This window comes from Melitaea cinxia, chromosome 5 (assembly GCF_905220565.1).
Source record: "Melitaea cinxia chromosome 5, ilMelCinx1.1, whole genome shotgun sequence".
In the NCBI taxonomy this organism is placed as follows: domain Eukaryota; kingdom Metazoa; phylum Arthropoda; class Insecta; order Lepidoptera; family Nymphalidae; genus Melitaea; species Melitaea cinxia.
This window is the reverse complement of record NC_059398.1, coordinates 3,394,504-3,418,375: the sequence shown is the minus strand read 5'-3', so window position 1 is coordinate 3,418,375 and position 23,872 is coordinate 3,394,504. Positions and strand designations below refer to the sequence as shown.

The 23,872-nt window shown below is 31.9% G+C and overlaps 1 protein-coding gene and 1 long non-coding RNA gene across 2 annotated transcripts in view; one reads left to right on the top strand and one right to left on the bottom strand.

Annotated features, from left to right (window-relative positions):
* LOC123653411 (guanine nucleotide-binding protein subunit alpha homolog) overlaps positions 1–22,370 on the bottom strand; it is a 36,330-nt gene extending 13,960 nt beyond the window's left edge. The window contains exon 1 of the mRNA XM_045589403.1: positions 21,870–22,370. Within this exon, the coding sequence (XP_045445359.1) occupies positions 21,870–22,370 (501 nt within the window). The remainder of the gene's footprint in view (positions 1–21,869) is intronic.
* On the top strand, positions 18,289–18,991 carry LOC123653412. Its single transcript, XR_006743092.1, has 2 exons — positions 18,289–18,441; positions 18,880–18,991. It is a non-coding gene; the product is annotated as an uncharacterized LOC123653412 (long non-coding RNA).
* Positions 22,371–23,872: the final 1,502 nt, after the last annotated feature.

Genomic DNA, 23,872 nt, shown 5'->3' with positions numbered 1-23,872 from the left:
CGATCACAATGAAAACTGACGGTCCAAACACGGACCAAAGCTACCAGTCATCGATCTAGTGCGTCACTAACATCGGATATCAAATGTTAATAATTTTATACTGCATTGTTCCGCTAAGCATATAAACTTTTTTGTTTAATATACAAAAATAAAACGCAAATTTCTTCATATCATTTTTACAATGATATCAATTAAAACTGTGTGGCTACGGCATTAAAGAATATAGCCACCCCCTCTCTTCCCGTGGGTGTCGTAAGAGGCGACTAAGAAATGACACAGTTCCACTACCACCTTGGAACTTATAAAGCCGACCGATGGCGGGATAACCATCCAACTGCTGGCTTTGAAATACACGGGCCAAAGACGGGCAGCAGCGTCTTTGGCGCGACAAAGCCAGCTCTGCGGTCACCAACCTGCCTGCCCAGCGTGGTGACTATGGGCAACACAAATGAGTTCAAGCCATTTTTGGCCGCAAACTTGTGGAGGCCTACGTCCAGTTGTGGACTGCAATAGGCTGAAATGATCAATTAAAGTTAAACATAATAATAATCTATATTTTTGACAAGATTTCTCTAAAATAATGCGAATGAATGACTTAAAATATTACTTAGATATTAAGAACATAATATTGTTTGCTGGCAAACGAAAAAAAACCGACTTCAATTACATCGACAAGTAATACAACGTAGGTAGACGAAAAAATAGTCAAGTAAATACGCATTATCAAAGATTACTCCGAAAGTTGTTATCAGATCTCGATGAAATTTAAATGTGACCACATGATAAACATTGGCTTTCGACTAAATTAAAAATCATTAAAATCGGTACACCCAGTAAAAAGTTATGCGGATTTTCGAGAGTTTTCCTCGATTTCTCTGGGATACCATCCTCAGATCCTGGTTTCCTTATCATGGTACCAAACTAGGGATATCTCCTTTCCAAAAAAAAAAGAATTATCAAAATCGGTTCATAAACGATAATAATACACACACATATATATATATATACATATATACACATACAACATATATATATATATATATGGGCGATTCTCTGTAATCTTGTAATCGGCTGTCCCGACCGTTTTTTTTCAAAAAGTAATTTAATTATTTTAAAAAAAATCACTCCTAATGAAACTTTAGTCTCGAAACTTTACGACTCCATTGTTTTTAGAACCATAACTATTTTAATTTTTTTTCTAGACGTGATAGAAGCTCTAAAAATACAGTCCCCAGGCTGTCCCCATCACTGTATTTCCGCCTAGAAACGAGATTTACGAAAAAGTTATTGAAACTACGTACATTTGGCAGTTAATATGATAAGAAAAATAACAAAATTAATATTATTTTCTTAAAACAAGGTCTCGTTACGAATTTTATTATATTAGTAAACACCTGTAAACTTTGTCCCCAGAATTTTTAAACAGTCCCCTGCCAAAAATTTAAATCCATAATTAAAAAATCAATATTTACAAACATTTTTTAGAGATAAACGAAAGGCAATTATTGTTAAGTTGGACGCCTTGCCGAATGCGGCGACAAAACCTCATTTTGTTTAGTGTCAGTGGCATTTGTGGTGTGAACTCGCGTTTGATCCGCTACCACACACAGTCCTCTGGTAAGTAATATGATTTGTATGTTAATTACTTTAATTATTGCTTTATCGTTCATTGTTTTATTATCTATGTCTAAATTGATCAGTAGATTCTTAGAAAACTATTTTACATCAGTTTTGTAAATATTGTCAAATCTAACCTTAATACACAGTCCCCTGGCAACAGTCCTCTGTCTGAAGATGCAGCAGGGGACTTTTTACACAACAGGGGACTGTGTATTTTGCGTATTGGTTATTATTTCTATGTATTGTTTGTGTTAAATTATCCACTAGTATATTTTTTTAATGTGAGAATCATCAAAGTATCATTGCTTCGCATTATTTTCCTTTATAAAGTTATATTATTTTACACAGGTCTATCGAAAACACATACACTATGGTTTCTAAAAAGAAAAAGTTATCCCGAGAGGAATTACTACAGAAAAAGAGATAAGCAGAGCGACTACGATACGAAATAAAAAAAATACCCTGAAAAGAGAGAACAAATGAGAAAAAAGGAGAAGTTGAAGTAGCAAAAGAAGGAAGAAAAAGGGTTGCGAAAATTAGTAAAGGACATAACACCTCGTGACCACAGAGCTGCCTTAAAGAAGTGGAAAAAACATTGTACTGTATACCGAGCCAAAAGACTAAGACTGAAAAGCGTCACTAATAACTTTATACGAGAAAAAACGCCGATCCTGAAGCAGATACTCTTCTACAACACCAGATACTCTTCTACAAGACCAGCTACTCCAGTTCAAGATCAAATATCTCCAGCTCAGAGCCCAGTAGTCTCCAGTACTAGTTTAAATCAAAGAAAAAAAGTATTTACAAAGCGACGAATGAAGTTTAACAGAGAAAGAAATGAAAATATCGCACGCTTAGAGAAAAAACTTGAGAAGTACAAAAGAAGATTAGCGATTATTGAAAATGTTAGAGGAGCGTGATCAAAGAAAAGAAGTAGTCAAGAAAGCATTGTTGGCGACGTCATTAGTAAGCAGTTGAAAGAAAATTATTCCACATTGAAACGTACAAAAGAGAGACAAATTTTTAAGAAAGTTGTTACTGGCTTGTGAAGAAGTAAAGTCACTCGATACCTAAAGAAATGAAGTTGATGTCTAGACCTGGAAAAAATCTAATCTCAATGGTTTAGATGTACCTGTAGCTAAACGATGTAAAATACCTCATAGTCATAAAAGGATTCGGAATTTATGTAACAATACTGGATATTACGCCCTTGTAAAATATCCAGCTAAAAATGTAGAATATCGTTATGCTGCCGTAATTAATGAGATTAATGACGATGAAGTACGTAGTTACGTGTTACTTTCCTCAAGATTTGTAACCAAAAAGTGCAGATCTATAGAATCAATGATAATCCTAACTTGATTTTGAAGGGAAATAGAATATTTTATCAGTTTCCTACTCAAATAAACGTTTTCGAGCGCTAACTTTTTTAAATGTTAAGTTCATTTTGATTAAACTTTTTATGTGCCATATTTGATTTCGAAAAATCCTTAGGATTTGATTGGAGGTATCAGTTGAAATATCATATATTTGAGAGAAAAGACTTTTCTAATCATTATATTAATAATAGTATGTATTTTGATGAATATTGCATAAAGCATTTAATGATTGATATTATTAAGACTTTGTTGATCTCAGTGGATGAATGTTTAAATTTAAATAATTACATTAATAATAGTAAATATTTCATTTAATAAATAGTATTATAATAATAAGACTTTATATTGATCTCAGTGAGCACAAAATGTTTCTAGTACTTAGGGCTAAATTTTTGATATAAATGTTTAAAGAAAGTTATATTTTGTATTATTTTATTATAAAAAAACTTTTTTGATTATTGATGCGAAAATATGTCATACAAACAATAAATATTTGACTAATAGTAAATGATTTTTTTAAGTACGACAATCCTCTCTCACTTAACAGCCCCTTTTCACATTCAAAACAGTACCCTGATGCCTCAAACAGTCCCCTGTCATGATTTTTTGGAAAATTGCTAATTTCTCGGAAAATACGTATAAATTCAGTGGGCCTCCTTATCTAACTAAAATAATAGTTAATTTTCTTCGAAATGTGACACGGTTTTTTATCAAATAGCAAAAAAAATTGCCAGGACAGCATTTGTATGGGAGCTGTACGAGCTTACAGAGAAATGCCCATATATATATATATATATATATATATATATATATATATATATATATATATATATATATATATATATATATATATATACGGTCGAATTGAGTAACCTCCTCCTTTTTTTGAAGTTGGTTAAAAAAAGTAAAGAAAATCAATAAAGACAAAGAAGAAAAATGATAAGGGCAAAAGAAAAAAAGACGTATTAGAAAAAAATAAATAAATAGCTAATTGTAAACCACTAAAGCTTACCCTGGCTTCGCGAAGGTTCCTTTAATATTATTAAAAAAATACAGTCTAATTGAACTTCCTACTTTTTTTAAGTCGCTTAAAAATAAAGTTTTCATTGTTATTGAGAAGAGAAAAAAAAATTCTTTATTGTGATTGACATTCAAATAAAATTTTCAAAAATTCCGTTTATATTACATTATCCTCTAAACAGTTAATTACTCAGTTAACAAAATTATTGAAATATTTATGAGTATTATAACTTGTTGCATTGTATTTTATTGTATAGATTTTTCATGTGTATAATTATGTTAGACACCTTATTATGTTATAAAACTTACATCGGCAGTTGTTGAAAACAGGAAATCGTTGAAACAGTTGATAAGATTGTTTTACCTGTATTTTATCATAACTACTTGTCGCAAATGAAGTCTTTGTGTTTACCTGAACCGTGTCACTTTTGCAATTAAGTTATATCTACACATGTACTTATACAGATAACTAACTGTACCCGCGACTGCGTCCGCGTGAAATTAAAAGAATATTGTTCAGTTCGCAGAGTTACAAAATAAATAAATTTCTAAAACAAAAGTAGCCAACGTTACTCCTTATTACATCAGCTATCATCAGCATAAAAGTCTCGTCAAAGTCGGTCCAGCCGTTTCAAAGATTAGCCGGAATAAACGGACAGACAGACAAAAATTGTAAAAAAAATGTTATTTTTTAATATGGACCGCGTATAGATCTATATGCATTTAGTAAAAATCGGTTATTTTAATATTACAAACAGACACTCCAATTTTATTTGTATAGATTGCAAGACAGCTGGAAATTCATCAATCGTTTCTGACATTGAAATAATAATTTTAGCTTTTTTAGTCTGAATGATGCAGATTCAAAAAAAAACCGTAACGTACTCACGATTTCTTAAATAGAGGAAAAATATATGAGGATTTTTTGAATAGACTAAACCACGTTTATATATTTAACAAACGTGAATGGACTAAATTAGGACTTACGTAAAGATTGTTTACATCAAACTACTGGTTTTTTTTAACTCAAAAATGAGAAGATCAATCTGGAACATCATTGTTACTTACCATATGCAAATTTACTACTCGGTCGGCACAATTGAATTATTTATTCTTTAATGGGCATGGGCCTATGGGGTGTTCTCAATCACTCAACTCAAGTTATTTTGTTTAGATTATTATACCTTTGTGTAGATATTGTTCCATATGAGGAATTATTATTTATACCCCTTCAGCCTGTAATATCCCACTACTGGGCATAGGCCTCTTTCCCCATGTAGGAGAAGCGCAATGCGGGTTGGCGGATATATTCCCTACTATGAGTAACGATCGCTATCAGGTGTTCATGATAACAACCATGACCGACGGCTTAACGTGCTCTACGAGGCACGGTGGGGAGACCCACAAGGACTGCACAAACACCCAGACCACGGCAAACACCTGTATGGCCAATACAAATGTTTGTCATGTGCGGGGATCGAACCCGCAACCGCCAGCAGATACAATCCATGGCTGTAACCGTTGCGCCAACGTGGCGTCTATACAAATAAATAAAATATTGGGATACAAATAAATAAAATATTGAAATACAAATAAATAAAATATTGGCGGTATCTATACAAATAAATAAAATATTGGAGTGTCTGTTTGCAAGACTAAAATAACCGATTTTAAAGCATATAGATCTATACACGGTCCATATTACAAAATAACATATATTTTTTTTACAATTTTTGTCAGTTTGTCTGTCTGTTTCGGCTAATCTCAGAAACGGCTGGACCAATTTTGACGGGACTTTCACTGGCAGATAGCTGATGTAAGAAGGAGTAACTTAGGCTACTTTTATTTGAAAAATGTATTTAATTTATAACTCTGCGAACTGAAAAATTGCTTTTTTGTTAAATTTCACGCGGACGAAGTTGCGGACACAGCTATAGTTGTATTATATAATAGCTACACCAATAGAATACAAATGCATCGCCGACTAAGAGTCACCCCATTACCTCTGGCGACTGGTCCAAATTTTGAGCTGATTTCCTGCTGTGCCCGCCTTAACCAAATTATATGAGGCAGATTAAAACATTACTATAATTAGTTCCATTTAATGTAATCAAAACATTACCTACAATAAATATATTGAAAATGCTTTAATTACAATATTAGTATCGTTAGCATACAGTATATAAGTATAACTAAAGGGTTAATAGCTATTCAATGTCGTTGCCATGAAATCAGAGCATTCTTTGTTCCAGAATCATAGGTTCTGCTAATTGTCATAATTGTGCCCTAATAACCTCTTCTATCTTCTATATATGCAATATGCATAAAAATGTTAAAGGCCAAAATATTTAGGCAAAATGAATAGCAGTTTATTTTTGACAGCAGACGCTAAAATTTGGTGTTTTTAGATTTTTTTCTCTGTCTATGTTTTTCTATGTTTGTGATTGTGAAGACCAAAAATCTTTACATATTTGTAGTCCTGGAGGTCTAACTTCAAATCGAATGCACGTTTCATCTTGACACACCATCTAGATATGGTGATATTATTCTAAAACAATAAAGTTACAGCAAAACCGTTACGCAGTTTTAACATCTTTAGTCAATAATAAGTTAAAAACAATATGTTCATGTCGACGAAAAAAAATATCTAATCTCAATATCTAGTAATCATAGATATAGTATTAGCAAATAAGATACTACGTGATGATTCATTAATTACGAAACAAAGAGACATTTCACTCGGAAGGTGCAGATATGGACGCGCACGAAGTAGTTTGTCATCGTTTAAATATTATTTTTCATACACAACTTTCTAGTATTTTAGTCGTTTTCGTCAATTGACAGTTGTCTATAAGAAATCACTATGAATGATAAAAGCGCCTTTTCATTTTGCTAAGTTACAATTTTATTACTTTTTGTAATAAAATTCTAAATGTACATTTTATTATTTTTACTAAACTGATAAAATATTATTGGTCTTACAAAGTGTACATTATAAACTAAATAACTTTACTATTTAGTACCTTACATTATTAAAAAAGAGAAATATTATTAGAATACATTTTTTTATGTTACATAATTGCTAACAATTATAGAAAATACTTTAACGTGGATCCATTATTTTATTTTATTGATATTTTAAGTATACATACATCGATTTAATATCAGTAATATCGATAGGCCGGAAACTTTAAGAACAATTATTAAAAACGGTTTTAATTAGAAAACCGCCAACTAAAGTTACCAAATAGGTTATAACGTTATACGAATTATAAAATCTTATATTTATTAAATAAATCGACCTGTTTCGTTTGAAGGAAAGAGATCCTTTGTTCTTCGTTTAAACGACCTCTTTCCTGTCTTAATAATTGGTGTAATTCAAATTCAGCGTGTCCAAAATCGAACTGGTTTTGACGCATCTCCACGATTCATTAATGATAGCAAAATTACAGCAAAAATTCATTTCACAAGTAAACTACTAAAATAACCTGAATAATATTTATGAAAATAATTTTTTTTAGGTTTCAAGATTGTTTTAGTAATAGTTTTGATTTTATTTTTCTATACAACTAGTACGGCAAACAAACGTACAGCCCACGTGATGGTAAGCCGAGACGCCTACAACACCAGAGTGAGAGCAGGCGCAGTGCAGACCCTACCCCCCATGTGCACCCGATTCTCCCCAAAAGCTCTAGCCACTTTACTCACCGCAACATGTGTTATGTTCAAGAGCAGTGTTATTTAATTTAATAAACATTAACTTGTCAAGAAGACAAGTGGACAATTATTAACAATAGGACTTTTTGTCTAACTAAACTAAGAGCGGTCGTATGAAGCCTCAAACAACGAAAATATATAACCATGTTACAAACATATGCTAATATAAAAACAGATAGTAACATCGACACTTATGTCATTAATAGAAAATTGATACGTAAATTAGTAAAAAGTTTAATGACTCGATCGATCTTGTGTCATTATGTATTTGGATCAGGCGAAATAGATACCAAACCGGTTTATTAACATCATGTTACTTCATCAATTCCAACTGTTATGCATACAAAATAAATAAATTCCATTCAACGTGAATCATTTTTTAACAAATAGAAAATTATTATAAAATGACAAGCTATGAAATCATACGGACGGGTCATTATCTATGTATACTGTATACTCCCGTATAATATACACGTACGTAATGACAGAGTACGAGATTAATGTAACACTGTCGTATTAAAAATTACGCATGTTCTTGCAATAATCATACAAATAATGACTTCTGTTCTTGGTTCGATTATCGTCTTCATGGTCACGATTTAACATATTTCTTTTTTATTTACCTTATAATATGGCATTATCTGCTACAATTTTATTTCTAGCAGTACGGTTTATTTTCGAGTCTTACTATGTTTCCAAGAATATCCGTCGAATTTTTGCCGAAGAGACGTGTTCTTTTTATTAGATTTACTATAATAAAAACATTGTACTTTAATCAACACATTTATAATTTACGGGACGATAGGTTTTTAATACTCAAATGAATCGATAATTATTAGAATAATATCAGTTGGTATCGTGAAGCATACAAACAACCATGGTCGCCTAAATTGTACACCTTGTCGTGTTTGCGTGTATCCAAGTTGTTTAAAATTATGCGTATTCTTGTTCCTTTCAACATTCGTATGTATATCGAATGAATGTTTTGCAAAGTCATCAAAAAACTTCTAAAGAATTTTGTTGTTTCGATCTTAACGAACAGTTTCTTGAAATATTAGTTTTATACCACGTCCATTATTTTGAAAACAGACAAGGAATTTTTAAGTACATTAATCAAACTGTTGAGAAGGCGTATTTGAAGATACAGGGAAATTTTAGACTTGAAATAAGATCATCAATAATAATCCGATTACAATTTGCGCAATATTTTGAGAAAGTGCATTCTGCATATTATGAGGCATATTTTTAAATATTTAGTGCAGATAATATCATAGTTCAGGTTAGCGAGATTCCAAGAAATCGTACGAATTACAAAGCCCATATTTTCGTCTTCTACTAACCACCGGAATAAATTAGGCGTTTCTTAGAATTCATGGCTAAAAATGAAGGGGAAAGAACAGTCTATATTAGATGTGCTACATTTTTTAGTTTGATTACAAAAAGGCTACAATCTCGAGAATATTTAGTGTGTTTAGTCTTTCCACAATGTTTAAAAGGAATCCTTATAGGATTATGAATCTACGTCACCAATTCACTCGGATTGCTTAGAAATACAATAACAAACAACATAAAGTATGTGTGACATTTGAACTTGTTGAATTAAATGATTTTTCAATATGCCACACACTTTTGGTAGTCAAATCAGAATAAAATAATTTTCCTATCATACCTTGGAGCCATAACGAAATAAAGGGAGGGCTTCTTGTCAGGGTATCAATTAGGGTTTCTGGATTCTTGAAACGAGAATTAATAGCAACTGTGGCCTTGGTCGAGGAAAAAAAGAATACATTCTTAATACTGTTTTGAACATTCGAGAATTCAGCACAGGCAAAACCCTAAATTTTTATTGAAAAACATATTTTAAGACTTTTTACTAAGATCATAAAAGTACGCTTTTTTAATATAAGGTATATCGTGGTACGAAAATCTTCGTATGCAATTTCGATCCGAATATAAAGCTAGTGATATTTTATACAATAAATATTCCCACTAATATGGCTTTCATAACGCACTTTAAGAATTAATTATTCAAAATTCGAATATATTATATGTAGATCAAATATTTGTATTGCATAGTTTTTTATATAATAATAATTTTTATTTTAAAATACACAATTTATAATATAATATGAAACAGTGTTCGATACACAAATGTCTAAGTAGTTTAATATTCCGATCGATAGCTATGTTAAACTTTTAACGAATGCAGTTTCGATTTTGCGAGCGCTACTGCATTGCGCCTAAACGTATTTTACCGTCTTCGGTCACTAATATTTTAATCTTTCTACCAAAAATAAATATTCCTAAAATAAATATTATATATTATGTATCTATTTCCCTTTATATAGACTTTCAACAAAATATTTAATGGTTTACAATTCTGTTCACAACCAACGCAAATCGTAAATAATATTTGCACGTGACATATATAAAACATTAAAAAAAACTTAAGATATTTAATAATAATTTGTACATAACATACTACAATTATAATAATTAAAAAAAATGTTTAAAAGTGCTCCTTTATAAATTGATTTAATTATGCTACCATGAATTATTGTATCGTTTGAAAAAAAAAATTCTTTCGTTAAGTGTGTATAATCATTATATGGGAAAACTTTTTTCTTTTTATCGTTATTCTTTACACCACCTAAAACAGTTCGACGACATTATATTCAAACCAGCTATCCTTATTGTAACAATGTACGTTTAACGTGCCAAGTGTTGATAGCGAACCAAAATCGACCGATATATCACGTCACTATATACGACCGCTGCAGTTTTCCATTACTACGCCATCGTGTAGTGGAGCCATTAAACTTCACCTAATCATTTAACGCGATCTACTTTTACAACTGGCACGCTAGTTTATGACAGTGGTTTTAAGAAAGATGTGTATTCACACATATACGAACTTTGAATGAAGTAAAACTTTTTTATGCTTGTCTTGGGGAGTAAGCTGGTGAATGCGTGACGAGAGCGTTACGAAAAATGTGATCGGGAGAGGCGAGCGGAGCAAGAGAGTGAGGTTCCAGGACACATTCTTTCCCTCTTTCTCTCATAGCCAGTTACGTTTCAGATACTAAGACAGTGTAGGCCTATTGTGAAGAAATTTTACTTCAGTAGTGTGGTCTAAAGCACACTTGTTTTTTATATTAAGATAATATTAAACCTCATTTCATATTTTGATACTTTTACAAAAAGGATTTTTTTTATCAATAATTTAAATTTTATATTTTATTCATTCCATTTTAAATATGTAATACATAATATACATTATATTTCATTTTATATCTTATCCATATAATACATTACTTTTCATTTTATTATCCTTTAATAAAAAGTTATTGGAAATCTCAAAATTATTATCACATCTGTGTGTCAATTTCCGGATGAAATTTATTTTATATTTTAGTATATATACCGCGAAACGGTTGTTTAAAAATTTCTGGCCAGGCTATACTAATTCAAAGTAGAAAAAAATATTTGTATTTAAAATGTAGCTGTTTCAGTCGCGTTAATTTGAGGAAAAAAATAGCTTTCAGCTTATGGGTTATCATCATAACATCAACATTTACTATTCAATAATATGTTTTCAAATCACGTTTTTTTACCAATCTTTTATTTAAAACTTCATCATATGAACAAAAAGACATGTAACACAAGTAAAAGTAAAATCAAACTTTTAAAATAATAAATCTGTATGTTAGTGGCAATTGTACGCGCATTACGGCTAAACTAGTGGACTGAATTTTAATTATTCTTCTCAATTTTATATATTAGTAACTCGGTTATCTAAGAAAGGGAAAAACATATCTTCATTTATTGTAAAACTTTTAATAGTTAGGAGTTTAAAAAATGAGGAGCAATAGATTAGCGTGGTATGGTCGTGTAATGAGGAGGGATGAACGCTATGTTGGTAAAAGAATGTTAGGGATGAATGTCGAAAGACGAAGAGCGATCGGCAGACCAAATAAGCGATGGATGAATTGTGTAACTGAGGATATGAGAAAGAAAGGAGTAAGCGCTGAAGTGACGAATAATAGAGAGGAATGGAAGATGAAAACATGTTGTGCCGACGATGATGATTGTAAGACTTTTAATTTAAGAAACAACGAATTTTGTAAACGCCACGTGATTTGAAAATGAAATCATATTTTTATTATTATTATTATAAGCAACGAAAATTAATACGCAGGATCAGCTATAGTTTTAAAAACAACAATTATTTCAATAAGTAACCGTCATCTTACGCAATTATATCTTCAAATCAGCTGCTTTATTTACGTTTAACGAAATGCAGGTAGCCGAGCAAGTTACAAATAGCCAATAGCACATATTTCTCACAATGTTTTTTTATCCTTGAGAACACGCTCATTCCTCTTACTGAAAGAACCTTTGATCTCGAAAATTGAATTATCAAGTAACATTTTGTTTTTTAATTAATTTATCAATTTAATATTACTACAACACATAATAATTCTAATAGATAAGTCAATTAAGAATACATTACACAATGTTACATTAGAAGATGGTAACTTTATTGTCAGTACCTGGGTGACCAAGCTTAGCTCGATATTTTTTTTAGGGTTCCTTACCTCAAAACGAAAAAACGGAACCCTTATAGGATCACTTTGTTATCCGTCTGTCTGTAAAGACCCTTTTTCTCAAGAACGCCTGGAGGTATCAGCTGAAATTCATATCAAATATACTGTCCTTTAGAGCAGTGATAAATCAAACTTCTAAGCCAACGCAATCAAAAGATACAGCCGTTTATGCTGCAATTTTCGACTCTCGCAAGGGAATCAAAACCTATCGGATACTCCCCGTGAACTCAGACTCTTATAGCATAGATAAAGGAAAAATTGCGAAAAGCATAAAAATTTTTTCGTTACATCAAAATAAATATTTTTAATAATTTTTGTACGAAATCCTCGGTGAGCGAATCCGATTTGAAATTGGCCGGTATTTTTTTTTAGTAAGTCATGTTTCTATGTTCTAAAAAGGGAAAAAATAATTGATTTGGAGACATGTGGGCATGAACCGGTGTATTCTCGTTTCCAACCTGAGCTATTATAACTTTGTAATTAATGACGAATAACAAGGTTCCACAACCACCTTGGAACTTAAGAAGCCGACCGATGGCGGGATAACCATCCAACTGCTGGCTTTGAAATACACAGGCTGAAGACGGGCAGCAGCGTCTTCGGTGCGACAAAGCCAGTACTGCGGTCACCAACCCGCCTGCCCAGCGTGGTGACTATGGGCAAAACACATGAGTTCACGTTATTTTTGGCGTAAACTTGTGGAGGCCTATGTCCAGCAGTGGACTGTATAGGCTGTAATGATTGATTGATTGATTGATTGAATTAATGACGAAATTTACATTCGTATTCTAATAATATTGTAGCAGTTTTTCACTGGCCGAAAACACGGACAAAATGAAATTTTATAAAAATGAATCCTAGCTAGATCGGTTTATTGCCCCCGAAACCGCCGTACCCGCCGTAAAGGTACAAGAATTGAATTCAAAGGTAACATTAGTAGAACTGTAGCAATTATTAGAGCAGTAGATTAAGTGCAACATTGAGAAATGTATAATAAATAGTGTTAGAAACGGAAAAAACAACTTTCCTTTTTTGCTGTCCTGTCACTTGCTTTTTCAACAGATAAAATGTGTTCATATTCATGCAGTACATACACTTTGAAGAGTATAAAGTACTTTGAAGGGAGTTTCAGCTCTGTAATCGAGAAAAACACCAAAACATAAGGTGAAACCTCATAATTTAATTTCATTCTTGTCAATTAAAATATGATATGAAAGCGAAAGTCTGTCTTGAAGTAATAAAACTAACGTCGATTTACTCTTGTTCTTACCGTTTTAGATACTGACTTTAATTCTATCTAATATAAGCGTCTCTATATATTATACTGCCAGCTCTTTTATAGTTTTCAAAACAAAATCGGGTTTCTCTTATCAACTGCGCTCGCATTCTAGAAGACTGGCTGTATAGATTCACTATTGACGGACACGTCAAGGAGGATATCTGTGACGTCTCTATATACTTCTCTTACGAATTAGCTCGTAGTGACGTTAGCGCTACCATTGCACAACTAAATAATTATTATAGCCTGACCTTCCCCAATCGTATTATTTAATAAATAGGCCAAGTATAAATAAAAATCTCACATCGGTTTGTCTCGACTGAGATATGAGCTCATAATCATTTTTTCTTGTAGTTTTTTATAATAGATAAGATTTATAAATGGACGACGATAATTCACATAACGTATTGTATTTAATTCAACCCAACTACCGACCGGAGACACTTTTGGCACGTACATTCCACACTTGATTGCGAACACCATTGTGTACGAACGATGAGTCTATTTAATTGTACATTTTTATCGTACGTACAAAACCGTGGAAATTCGCATTGAAATTACGTTTAATGTTCCGTAACGATGTTACGTGGTTAAAGGTTATATTATACATCTACTTATTAAATAATAAAAGTCCCTCATGGGCACCACGTTTAGGTTACACATGTAGGTTAATTTTAGACGTATTTAACTGAAATATGTGTTACTGCTCCTATGAATCATTGTGTCTAGAATGGAGTATGATTCGAGTGTGACATTTTATAGCCTAGTCTTTCAATTTAAAAAATATATTTTAGCGCTTTATTATATTGGCAAAGAAAGATTGGAAACGCTAAGCGCGCTATCGCGGTCGTATCAAGTCATCCAATGCGGGATTTTTTTTTATCATTAAAAAACGTGTTATTTATAGAATATTAATATTAGCATCTCAGCTAATTTTACGACAATATTTAAATAACTATGGTTCACTTAATATATAATAATGGTGACTTGACGCAGTGATTCAACATCTGGCTGTACATACGTTTGCTGGTTTGAACCCTGTTTATAAAAAATGCTTTTTAATGGACACAGATGTTTGTTGCATTTTTTTTTTTTTTGCGTAATTTATTTCAGAAACCGTGATTATTAAGTGACACGAAATTCAGAGCTCATTCACTCGGTATAACGTTTATTTATTTGAAATTTTGTTATACGTATAATAAAATTCTCTGAAACTTACAAACTAATACAAATTAGAATAAAGAACATTCGAAGCGCCTATTCGAAGATTAAAAAGTTTGCGATTGAGTATGCCTTTGAACAACATTTAAAAAAAGATCCAATATTTATAATAACATCTCTAAAAATTTTAAATTGAGAATTTGTTTCGTTAATTCACAATAAGAAAATTCTCGAATAATTCCGAGTTATAATTTCGAGTATAGAACAAGACTGTATAATGTTACATTCCCGGCCTAAAATCGAAGAGTTCAGGTATTGCTTACAGGCATCATGTGTTCGAAACCTTGCAAGCGTAACGCATGACGCAACGCCTGTGACTAATCCGACGAGATAAGAAACGCAATTACAATAATTTCATTTATATATGATGACGTTATAAACATAATCCGTTTTTGCAATAGAAAGAAATCTATAACTTGAGTTTTATATGAATATTTGTTATGGCAACACAGAGAATATTAACGGTTTGTTTTTAAAATAGTATTCTGATCCTTTACTTTAGATAAGACTATATATGTCGTACTAAGATTAGAGTAATAACTGCCTATCACGATTTCGTTAAATGCTTGTTGACAGGAGAATATGATAGAGTGTATACAAAACTCATCCGATTTTATCATATAGCGTAAGATCCCAGGCTGCCAGACCTTTCTTATTTTCTGATGGACAAAATATATACAAATAAAAAAAATAGTAATCTGATAACGAAACCCTAATATTATATATGTTCATGACATTTATAAAAAATTAGAGCTATAAAAGCTTATATTCTCTCTTAAGAAATAAACTAACACAAAACAATTGTGCTATTTAATCTGATTGATGTGACTAATATTATTTCATAATATTAATGAGTGAAAACGAAACAAACAAAATATGTAAACAATATGTACTAACATATAGTAATATTGTGTTTTAGTGTACCATGGACATTATGTCATCCAAAATTTTTTTACTGCAATTTTTTCTCCTTGATTAATACCCTTTTTTGTGACCATCAGCTAGCCAAAACAAGCTTACATGTGTTACAAAACACGTTTTTTTTTTTTTTTATCAGGCTGATAAAACTAAAATTATTTACAATTTAAATTATCATTATAGATTTGTAGGTAACAGGTAGGTGATAGAATATTTTGCATATTAGTAATTATAATGTGATTAAAATTCTTTGCATGGCTTATGTTGCCAATATGCTACCTTCTATTGTCTATAATTTATTACTCTCCACACATAAATATTAATTGATAACTGATTTATAATTACATTAATATTCTTGTGATTATTACAATTTAAGCAAGCAGTCGTATTGAAAAAGTATAGTCATTTAGAAAAATTTGTAACCTTTCACCATCTATACTACCTAATATTATAACGCTGAAAAGATTGTTTTTTGGTTTGTGTCAACCATAGATAAAGTAAAAAAAAAATAGATAACGCACCTAGAACAGAAAAGTGAAGCCACTTTTTTAAAGATGTGTGAGTGAGTGAAGTGTTGACACTTTTTAAAAAAAGTCCCTAAAATTTTTATTAAACAATTAATTTAATATAGGTACAATGGGTATGTGGAAATAAAAACCTGTTTATAGTTTTAAATATATTTACTCCTTTTTTCGATTCAAATTGTTACATAAATCTATTGTAGCCGTGTTTTGATTTATTTAATTATATAAATCTGTGTCAATGAAAACTTGCGTTTTTAAGTAATTGATGATTCCTCTGAGGGGCAAGTTCCTGCTTTAAAGACGTCTAACTCTTTGCTGTAATAAATTGATTTTATTTTTACATTTTTTTTTAAATTAAGTTCCTGTTTTTTTTTTAACTTTTCTCTTAGTTTATGTTTTCTAGGTGTATCAAAGATTGAATCTTGGTTAACGACTGATTTAGACTCATCCGGTAGGTCCTAGAACAAAAAATATAACATTAAAATACGTAGTAGTAAGTAGCAGTATGTACTTGATGGTACTCTGCGAAGTCCACGTTTTGTACCGTACATGTCAGCTTTATCAAAATGGTTTGAACAAACCAACTAGATGAGGGTGGCTGTTGTTGTAGTTCATTTCGGCTCAGTCGTAAAGCAGCTACCCATTCATCTCCTATTAAAATATTCGTTGGAAACCTAAAACCATGATATTTAGTAGTAAAATATGAGTAGTTAATTCACAAATTTAAACTGAAACAAAGGAGTTAAAAAATTCATATTTAACTTTACTTCAATTTAGGAAAAACATAAAAATCACACGATAAAAAAAAATGTTGTCCACTTTCTACTTAATTATTTTTCTATGATTGCCTACAATTTACTTACCCGCATTTTGGGCTAATGAAAATAAAAATTACTGGTAACATTCCCTCGGTACGTCATTTCGGGACATCGAAATTAAAAGTTCCGAATAACCTCAATATTATTTTGGAATAACAAGAAATATAAAGTTTTGTGTGTACTTACGTATGAAACGATATTTCTTCAGACTTTTTATTCACTTTGGTATTGTTTTTGCACCATTTAATTACATAAGAACGGCATTTTGTAGGCAAAGTTACTGTACGAGGCCCCGTGAGATACTAACGAAAATGAGCGTAGTTTGATGCATATGTGTGCGTGAGCGCGTGTGTTTACTTGAAGGAGCCGAGTTTTGTGGCTTCACTAACAACAAAGGCCGTGCATTATCTACCTTTTTTTACTTGATCTATGGTGTCAACACACAAATTTTAGGAACTACTGGTTCCAACGGAAAAATTATTTTTGTTTTGGTTATCCCATTTACCAAAGAAGGCTATAGACTATTTTATTCCTCAAATTAATGTGTATGAAACTGCAGGGCACAGCTAGTTTCTAGTACAGTGAGTTATATGTAATATGGGATACATACCAGGTTTAATGTTGCAATTCTGAATGTCCGTGACCAGAACTCAAAATGATAAACAACCCATATACTATATATCCAGTTTTCTATATAAATCATATTAGACATTTATACCATAGCTTATTAAATCAAATGAATATGTAAAAACATATATGGGCCTTTCTCTACTAACAGGAAAATCATTGTCCAAGCACTTTTTTTTACTTTGACTATATTAATGCATAGTTTTTATTTATGAAAACACATAATATACAACCTGTTATTTATGGAGCCAAGCTTAATCTTTAGTTTATAATCATAATCATTTCATAAATTCGCTCTAAAAGCCACTAAAAACAGTCCTCTGTTATGTCCTAATTCCGGATCGAGTATTATTCGGTTCGGTTTTTATTAGTTGTATTTAAAAATGTAAAATCTTATAACTCTATAAACATAAAGAATATTGAATGCATGTGAACAAAAAAACAATTATAATTTCAGAGAATTTTTTAGTACTAAAAACTAGTGTTCGAATTTTGTCCCAAACATTTTTGAACAGTCCTCTGTCACAATTTGAATATCGCGCCACAAAAATATTAAACACTATTGTGGTTACATTTCGCGTGAAACAGAACGTTAACAGTGTGAAGTTTTCTTGGTCGTCATGCTAAAGAAGTCGCCGCCATTTAGCGCAGTGACAACTCCGCGTCTCTGTGAGAGCCACGTCTCTGCAATGTTGAGTAAACATTCCTCTGGTAAGTCTATTTTACGGTGTTTTATGTGTTATAATTATATTTATTTAACTAAAAAATTGCTGAGTGTGATAATTTATAGCTGTCTCTGTATTATGAAGTAATATTTAAACTGATACGTGGTATGACATTTTTTACGTAAAAATAACAGTCCTCTGGGCAACAGTCCTCTGGAAATTTATAACACAGAGGAATGTTCAATGTGACAGAGGACTGTTTTATTTGATGTCCGTGTATTTTATGAATATTTTTTATAGTCTAAACTAACCTATTGCTTGCCGATAGCCTCTTTCTTTCTTACAGTAGCCTGTTACGGTAATTCAGGTATTTTGTTTTCTACTATTATGGATTTTGGAATATATAATAATACGTACCTAGTAACTACCTGTTTTTAAACCCTTACTTTTTTTTAAATATTGAAAGTATGTTTGATTGTTTTAGTATTGCCGCAATGCCCCCAAAGAAGAAACCTAAAACTAAGAAGAAATAAAAGAGCACAACAAAATTGCAGAAAGATTAAGATATCAACGGCTAAAAAATTACCCTGTAAAAAGAGAGCAATTGAAAGAAAAAGAACGACGAAAGTACGAAAGAAAGAAGGGAAAAGGTACAAGAAAACCAATTAAGGATATGAGTCGACGTGAACACAAAGCTGTGACTAAAGAACGGAGAAAGCACTGTGCTACCTATCGTGCAAAAAAAAAAAAGCTTGGAAAGAAATTACAAACAATTTTGTACGACAAAATACGCCTGAATCCGAGGGTTCTTCTTCTTCCGAGGTCTTGTGTACAAGTTATGGTGAAGCAAAGATAGTTTTATATCTTAAAAAACGATTCAGAAATCAGCGCGTCAAGCAGTTTTAGTACTCAAGCTTCGGACTCGTAAAGACGAAATTTCATGTGATTGCATAAACACTGTACGAACCTTCTATGAAAATGATGACTACAGCAGACTTGGCGCAGGAAAACGAGAATGCCTAGCCAGAAAAGGGATTAAAAACAGAAAAGATATCTATCGGATAGTATCGCAAATTTATACAAGAGGTTTCAAGTTCATTTTAAAATAAGCTACACAACGTTTTGTCGTCTACGTCCTTTCTAGGTCATAACACTAAATGTAAATGTTCCTGACACGTGCCTGTGCATAAAGCACGCGAACATCGATTTGAAACTGTCAGCATTGCACAGGCGAAGAATTTTGACTTACAATAGTCACACTGCTCTGCTTTAAAAGACATGTAATCGCTATGACGAGCTAAGTTTGTCACGAACCTGCCAACGCTGTATTGACAATAATCCTGACTACAGGGAGTTTGATGACAGCAAGCCTATTGAATTTAAAAAATGGATATCCGAGAAACAAACTTGTAACGACCCCAAGACCAGGAATGCTCGAACAGTTACCAAATACCGAAAGAAAACGTTCACGGTTCGCCCTCGAGAACTAATAGAAGAGCTGCGTGAGGATTTGGAAGCCTATTATTAACACGAGAAAAACATTACCCGTCAATAAAATTCTATCAAGAAATACAAACAAAACCTTACCGACAAAGACGCTATCATACATATGGATTTTTCAGAAAATTGTTGTTCCAAATACGGTCGTGATTACATCTTGGTTAAATTTCTATTAAGAAACACTAAAGGTTATCTGGAAAAAAATCGCTATTTAGCGATAAGATCACCTTTGTACATCTTGTATTGTATCTTTCTTTATATGTGTCTGTATTTCGGTGTACATTAAGAATAAATAAATTAAAAAATAAAAACAAACACTGAATATTGTTATGTTGCAGTAATCAATAAGATAAACACAGAAGAGGGCGAACTAACACTAACCTCAGAGTCGATGAAAATGATGTTTCTGATGTGTCCTTTGACCAAGTATTAAAGAAGTTGCCAAACCCAAATATTGCCCTAAAAGGAAAACGAATATTTTTTAATTTAAAATACCTACCTGTACCTGTTTTTGAGGAATAAGTCTGCATTGATAAGTAAACAAGGTTGATTCTTAGTACCTTAGTTACCTTAGAGAGCTAAGCTCGCAATTTGTTCCTGATAAATATAAGTATTTAAATTCTGTATGTACAGTATTTAATAAAGAAGAGAATTTATTTGATTACATTTAATAATTAATATTATTGTGTTTTTCTTCATTATAAACATTGACATAACAGTCCTCTGTCGCATTTTTTTACAAAATTGCCAATAATTCGAAAAATAAGGGTATATTACAATTGTTTTTTGTTTATATGTATTTATATTATAACTATCTATCGACTTAGCACATTATATTTTTAATTTTCTAGAAAAAAGGTTTCGGACAACTGTCAATAGACAAGTTTCCAGTTAGTAGAGAAAGGCCCATATATTAAGAAAAAATAGTAACAATGCTAATAGCATATCGACCTTAGTCAATGAAGAGAAGTTTATAAGAAATAACTATATACAAGTATTGTCCCATAATAATAAAAAGAATGATTAGGCAGATAATAAAAAGAATGTCAGATGTCAGAAAGTTAATGCAATAGATATTATCTTAACAAGAATCATCTAATAAGCTTACTATACGATAAACTATACGCAAAATAGGCACATGAAGACGTCGAGTTGTGGAAAACAGCCCGTGCCTATATATACAATAAACTATATTACAAAATACATAAATCAAATTGACTAAGAATCACATCATGAAAAGTCGCATTAAATAAATATAAATCTAGGTTCATTGAACAGGAATAATAAGTGTGTGGTTTATGAATCAAATCGAGTGTCAATTGTTTTAACCTCAATATTATTTTTAAATCATTCATACCTATAATAGAATTATTTAATGATACATAAATGTATGGTATTGTTTATAAAGTCATGGATAAATAGATGACTTGTTTTTTTTTTATTAGCTATTGGTAATATATTTTATTATTATGAAATAGTAATTAGTTATTTGTAAATAGCATTCATACTTAATTTACCTTATCTAATTAATTTTTTCAATTCATTAATAGTCCTGTATGTGTAGCCTAAATAGTAATAGTGAGTTAGTGCAGAGTAAAACTAAGTTTGGTTATGAGGCACTACATATGAAAACTTACAAGTGTGATTTAATTAATTTTTTTGTTATATCTATATTGCAAAACAAAATTACTTGAGTAACATTAAAGGTGAAAGCTACTGTTTATTTATAATGTATATCATTTACAAATTTTAAACTAATATGTATATATATATAGGTACCAAAAGTAAATAACAAATAAATAATTCCCTCAATGTTATCAAAGTATGTGTTTAAGCCTCTCAAACAACAAAACAATGACCACACAAATCTAATGGAATAATAACTTAATCACTGTTGAAAAAGAAAGCTAAAAGGATAACACAAAGGAAGGTATTACATGACTTTTGTTTACATGGCAAACACTGGGTACTCACCAATTGGAATTCTCTCCGCCTGTCATAGGCCCTCTTTATGGCTCTGTCTAACCACAGCGAGTGTATATGCGGTGCATAATGCATGAACAGTCGGCTGTCCAACGAAGCCGTACTGTTGAAATGCAATGCCTGCTGACCAATGTCCAAATTTCTCGGGTTTTCCCAAGGTATCGCGAGCTTGTCCCGCGCGTCCACTAACACTTGTATGCCCTTCACAATGTTCTGATATATCACATGCTGGTATTCACGCACTAGTTCCGGCTCGAACTTCACTTTGTGTATTATCCTCATCTGTTTCAGGAATGTTGATTTTCCGCTTTCACCCGCACCAAGTAGCAATAATTTAACCTGCCGCCGCAGTGTCTGTTTATCTTTCTCAAGTATTCTGTCGATCTCTTTGCTTCTGTACCTCTGCTCGATCTCCTCGGGCGATAGCTTTAGACGCAACCAGCAAGTCAGAGCCTCGGTACAACAGGTACATGACCACAGATCGTTGGCCATTTTGCATGGTTATCGACACTTACACAAAAGACAAATACTAAACAAGCATTCATTAACACTCAAAAGGACGTCTATTATGGACACATTTTTAATATTACACTTTATACGAACTGACAATAATAAAATAAACTTTATATCCGGAATAGGACGTACACACGCATTCTACCCCTCCCAAACTCATTGAGAAAAATAAAATGAGAAATTGAGAGAGTCGACAGATTCACATAAAAATGTTGCTACTACCAAATATTCGATTAAATTGATAGACTATTTTTTTATTTGCTAGTACAGCTATCCCTTTTTAACATTTGAGAACAAACGTTAATCTCTATGAAAATAAGTGACAGTACTCCTGACTAGGTTTCTTTGTCTAAGTCCTGACAGCATGTTGCACAAATTATGATAGATTATATTTCATGTCCATAAGTTGCGCGCATTATAAAGTGGTGCACCTAGTAGTAGCAAGTTAGCAACCTATTAAAAAACCTCATTAGTACTAAATGTAGTGATAATATGTCCTTACCGCCCAACGTTGTCAAATCACTTCCTGAATATTACTAATCCCTAAAATGGCCCACTCGGCTTCCTTCAATGGAATTGTAAGAGTATCCGCTAAAAAAACATGAAATCCTGAACTCCGTTTTTTTCTCTTGCTAGCTCTATTTATGGCCTATGGATAGCCTTTTCATGGGAGATTTTAACTCTCGTCACACTTCCTGGGGATCCCATCTTACTAATGGGTTTGTTCTCTAATTGTTGGACATCTTTGTCGAATTCAATTTCTGCATTCTCAATGATAGTTCACCAACTCAGAGAGTTTATCCTAATCAGAACCCCAAATCTGCTGTAAACCTTTCCTTAGCCTTCCCTTCTCTAGCTTCTATGTTGTCTTGGAAAGGCTATTAATCCTAACGTTATACTTATTTAAATTTAAAACTACTATCTCTATTTTGCATGTTTTCAAAATTAAATTGAGACTGTTATCTCGTCTGCACCGACCACTCTCCTTCGTGTGTTCTCCCCCCTACGTGACATTGACATAAGCATTCATGCCCCACTGACACAACAAATAAAAAAAAGAAGTGGTGCACGTGTTCTATTTTTGTTTTTCTTAAATATCTGATTTTATTAATTCTTAGTTGAATTTAACTTTTTCTCTTATTGAATTACAAACAATAATTAGATTTAAAGTTATAATTTGTTTTTCAAAATGTGAATAATATGGTGTAATGCAATGTCCAAAGAAGGTTATAGTTCCGAAAAAAAAGAAGGAGATAGTAAAATTGTTTTAGAAAAGTTGCAGTCGTATTTAAAAGATAAGAGGAGTGTAGAAACCGCAGAACTAGCTGTTAGTTACAGCAAACCCAGTACGAGTTTCGAGACAAACCCGCATACAAGTCTCGGCGAGGACAACAGCAACGTTTTACGAGAAGTGCTGAACCACAAAAAGGCGGAACTTCTACGTCAACCTGAAATAGTCGCCTTTTTGAAGACATTATCGT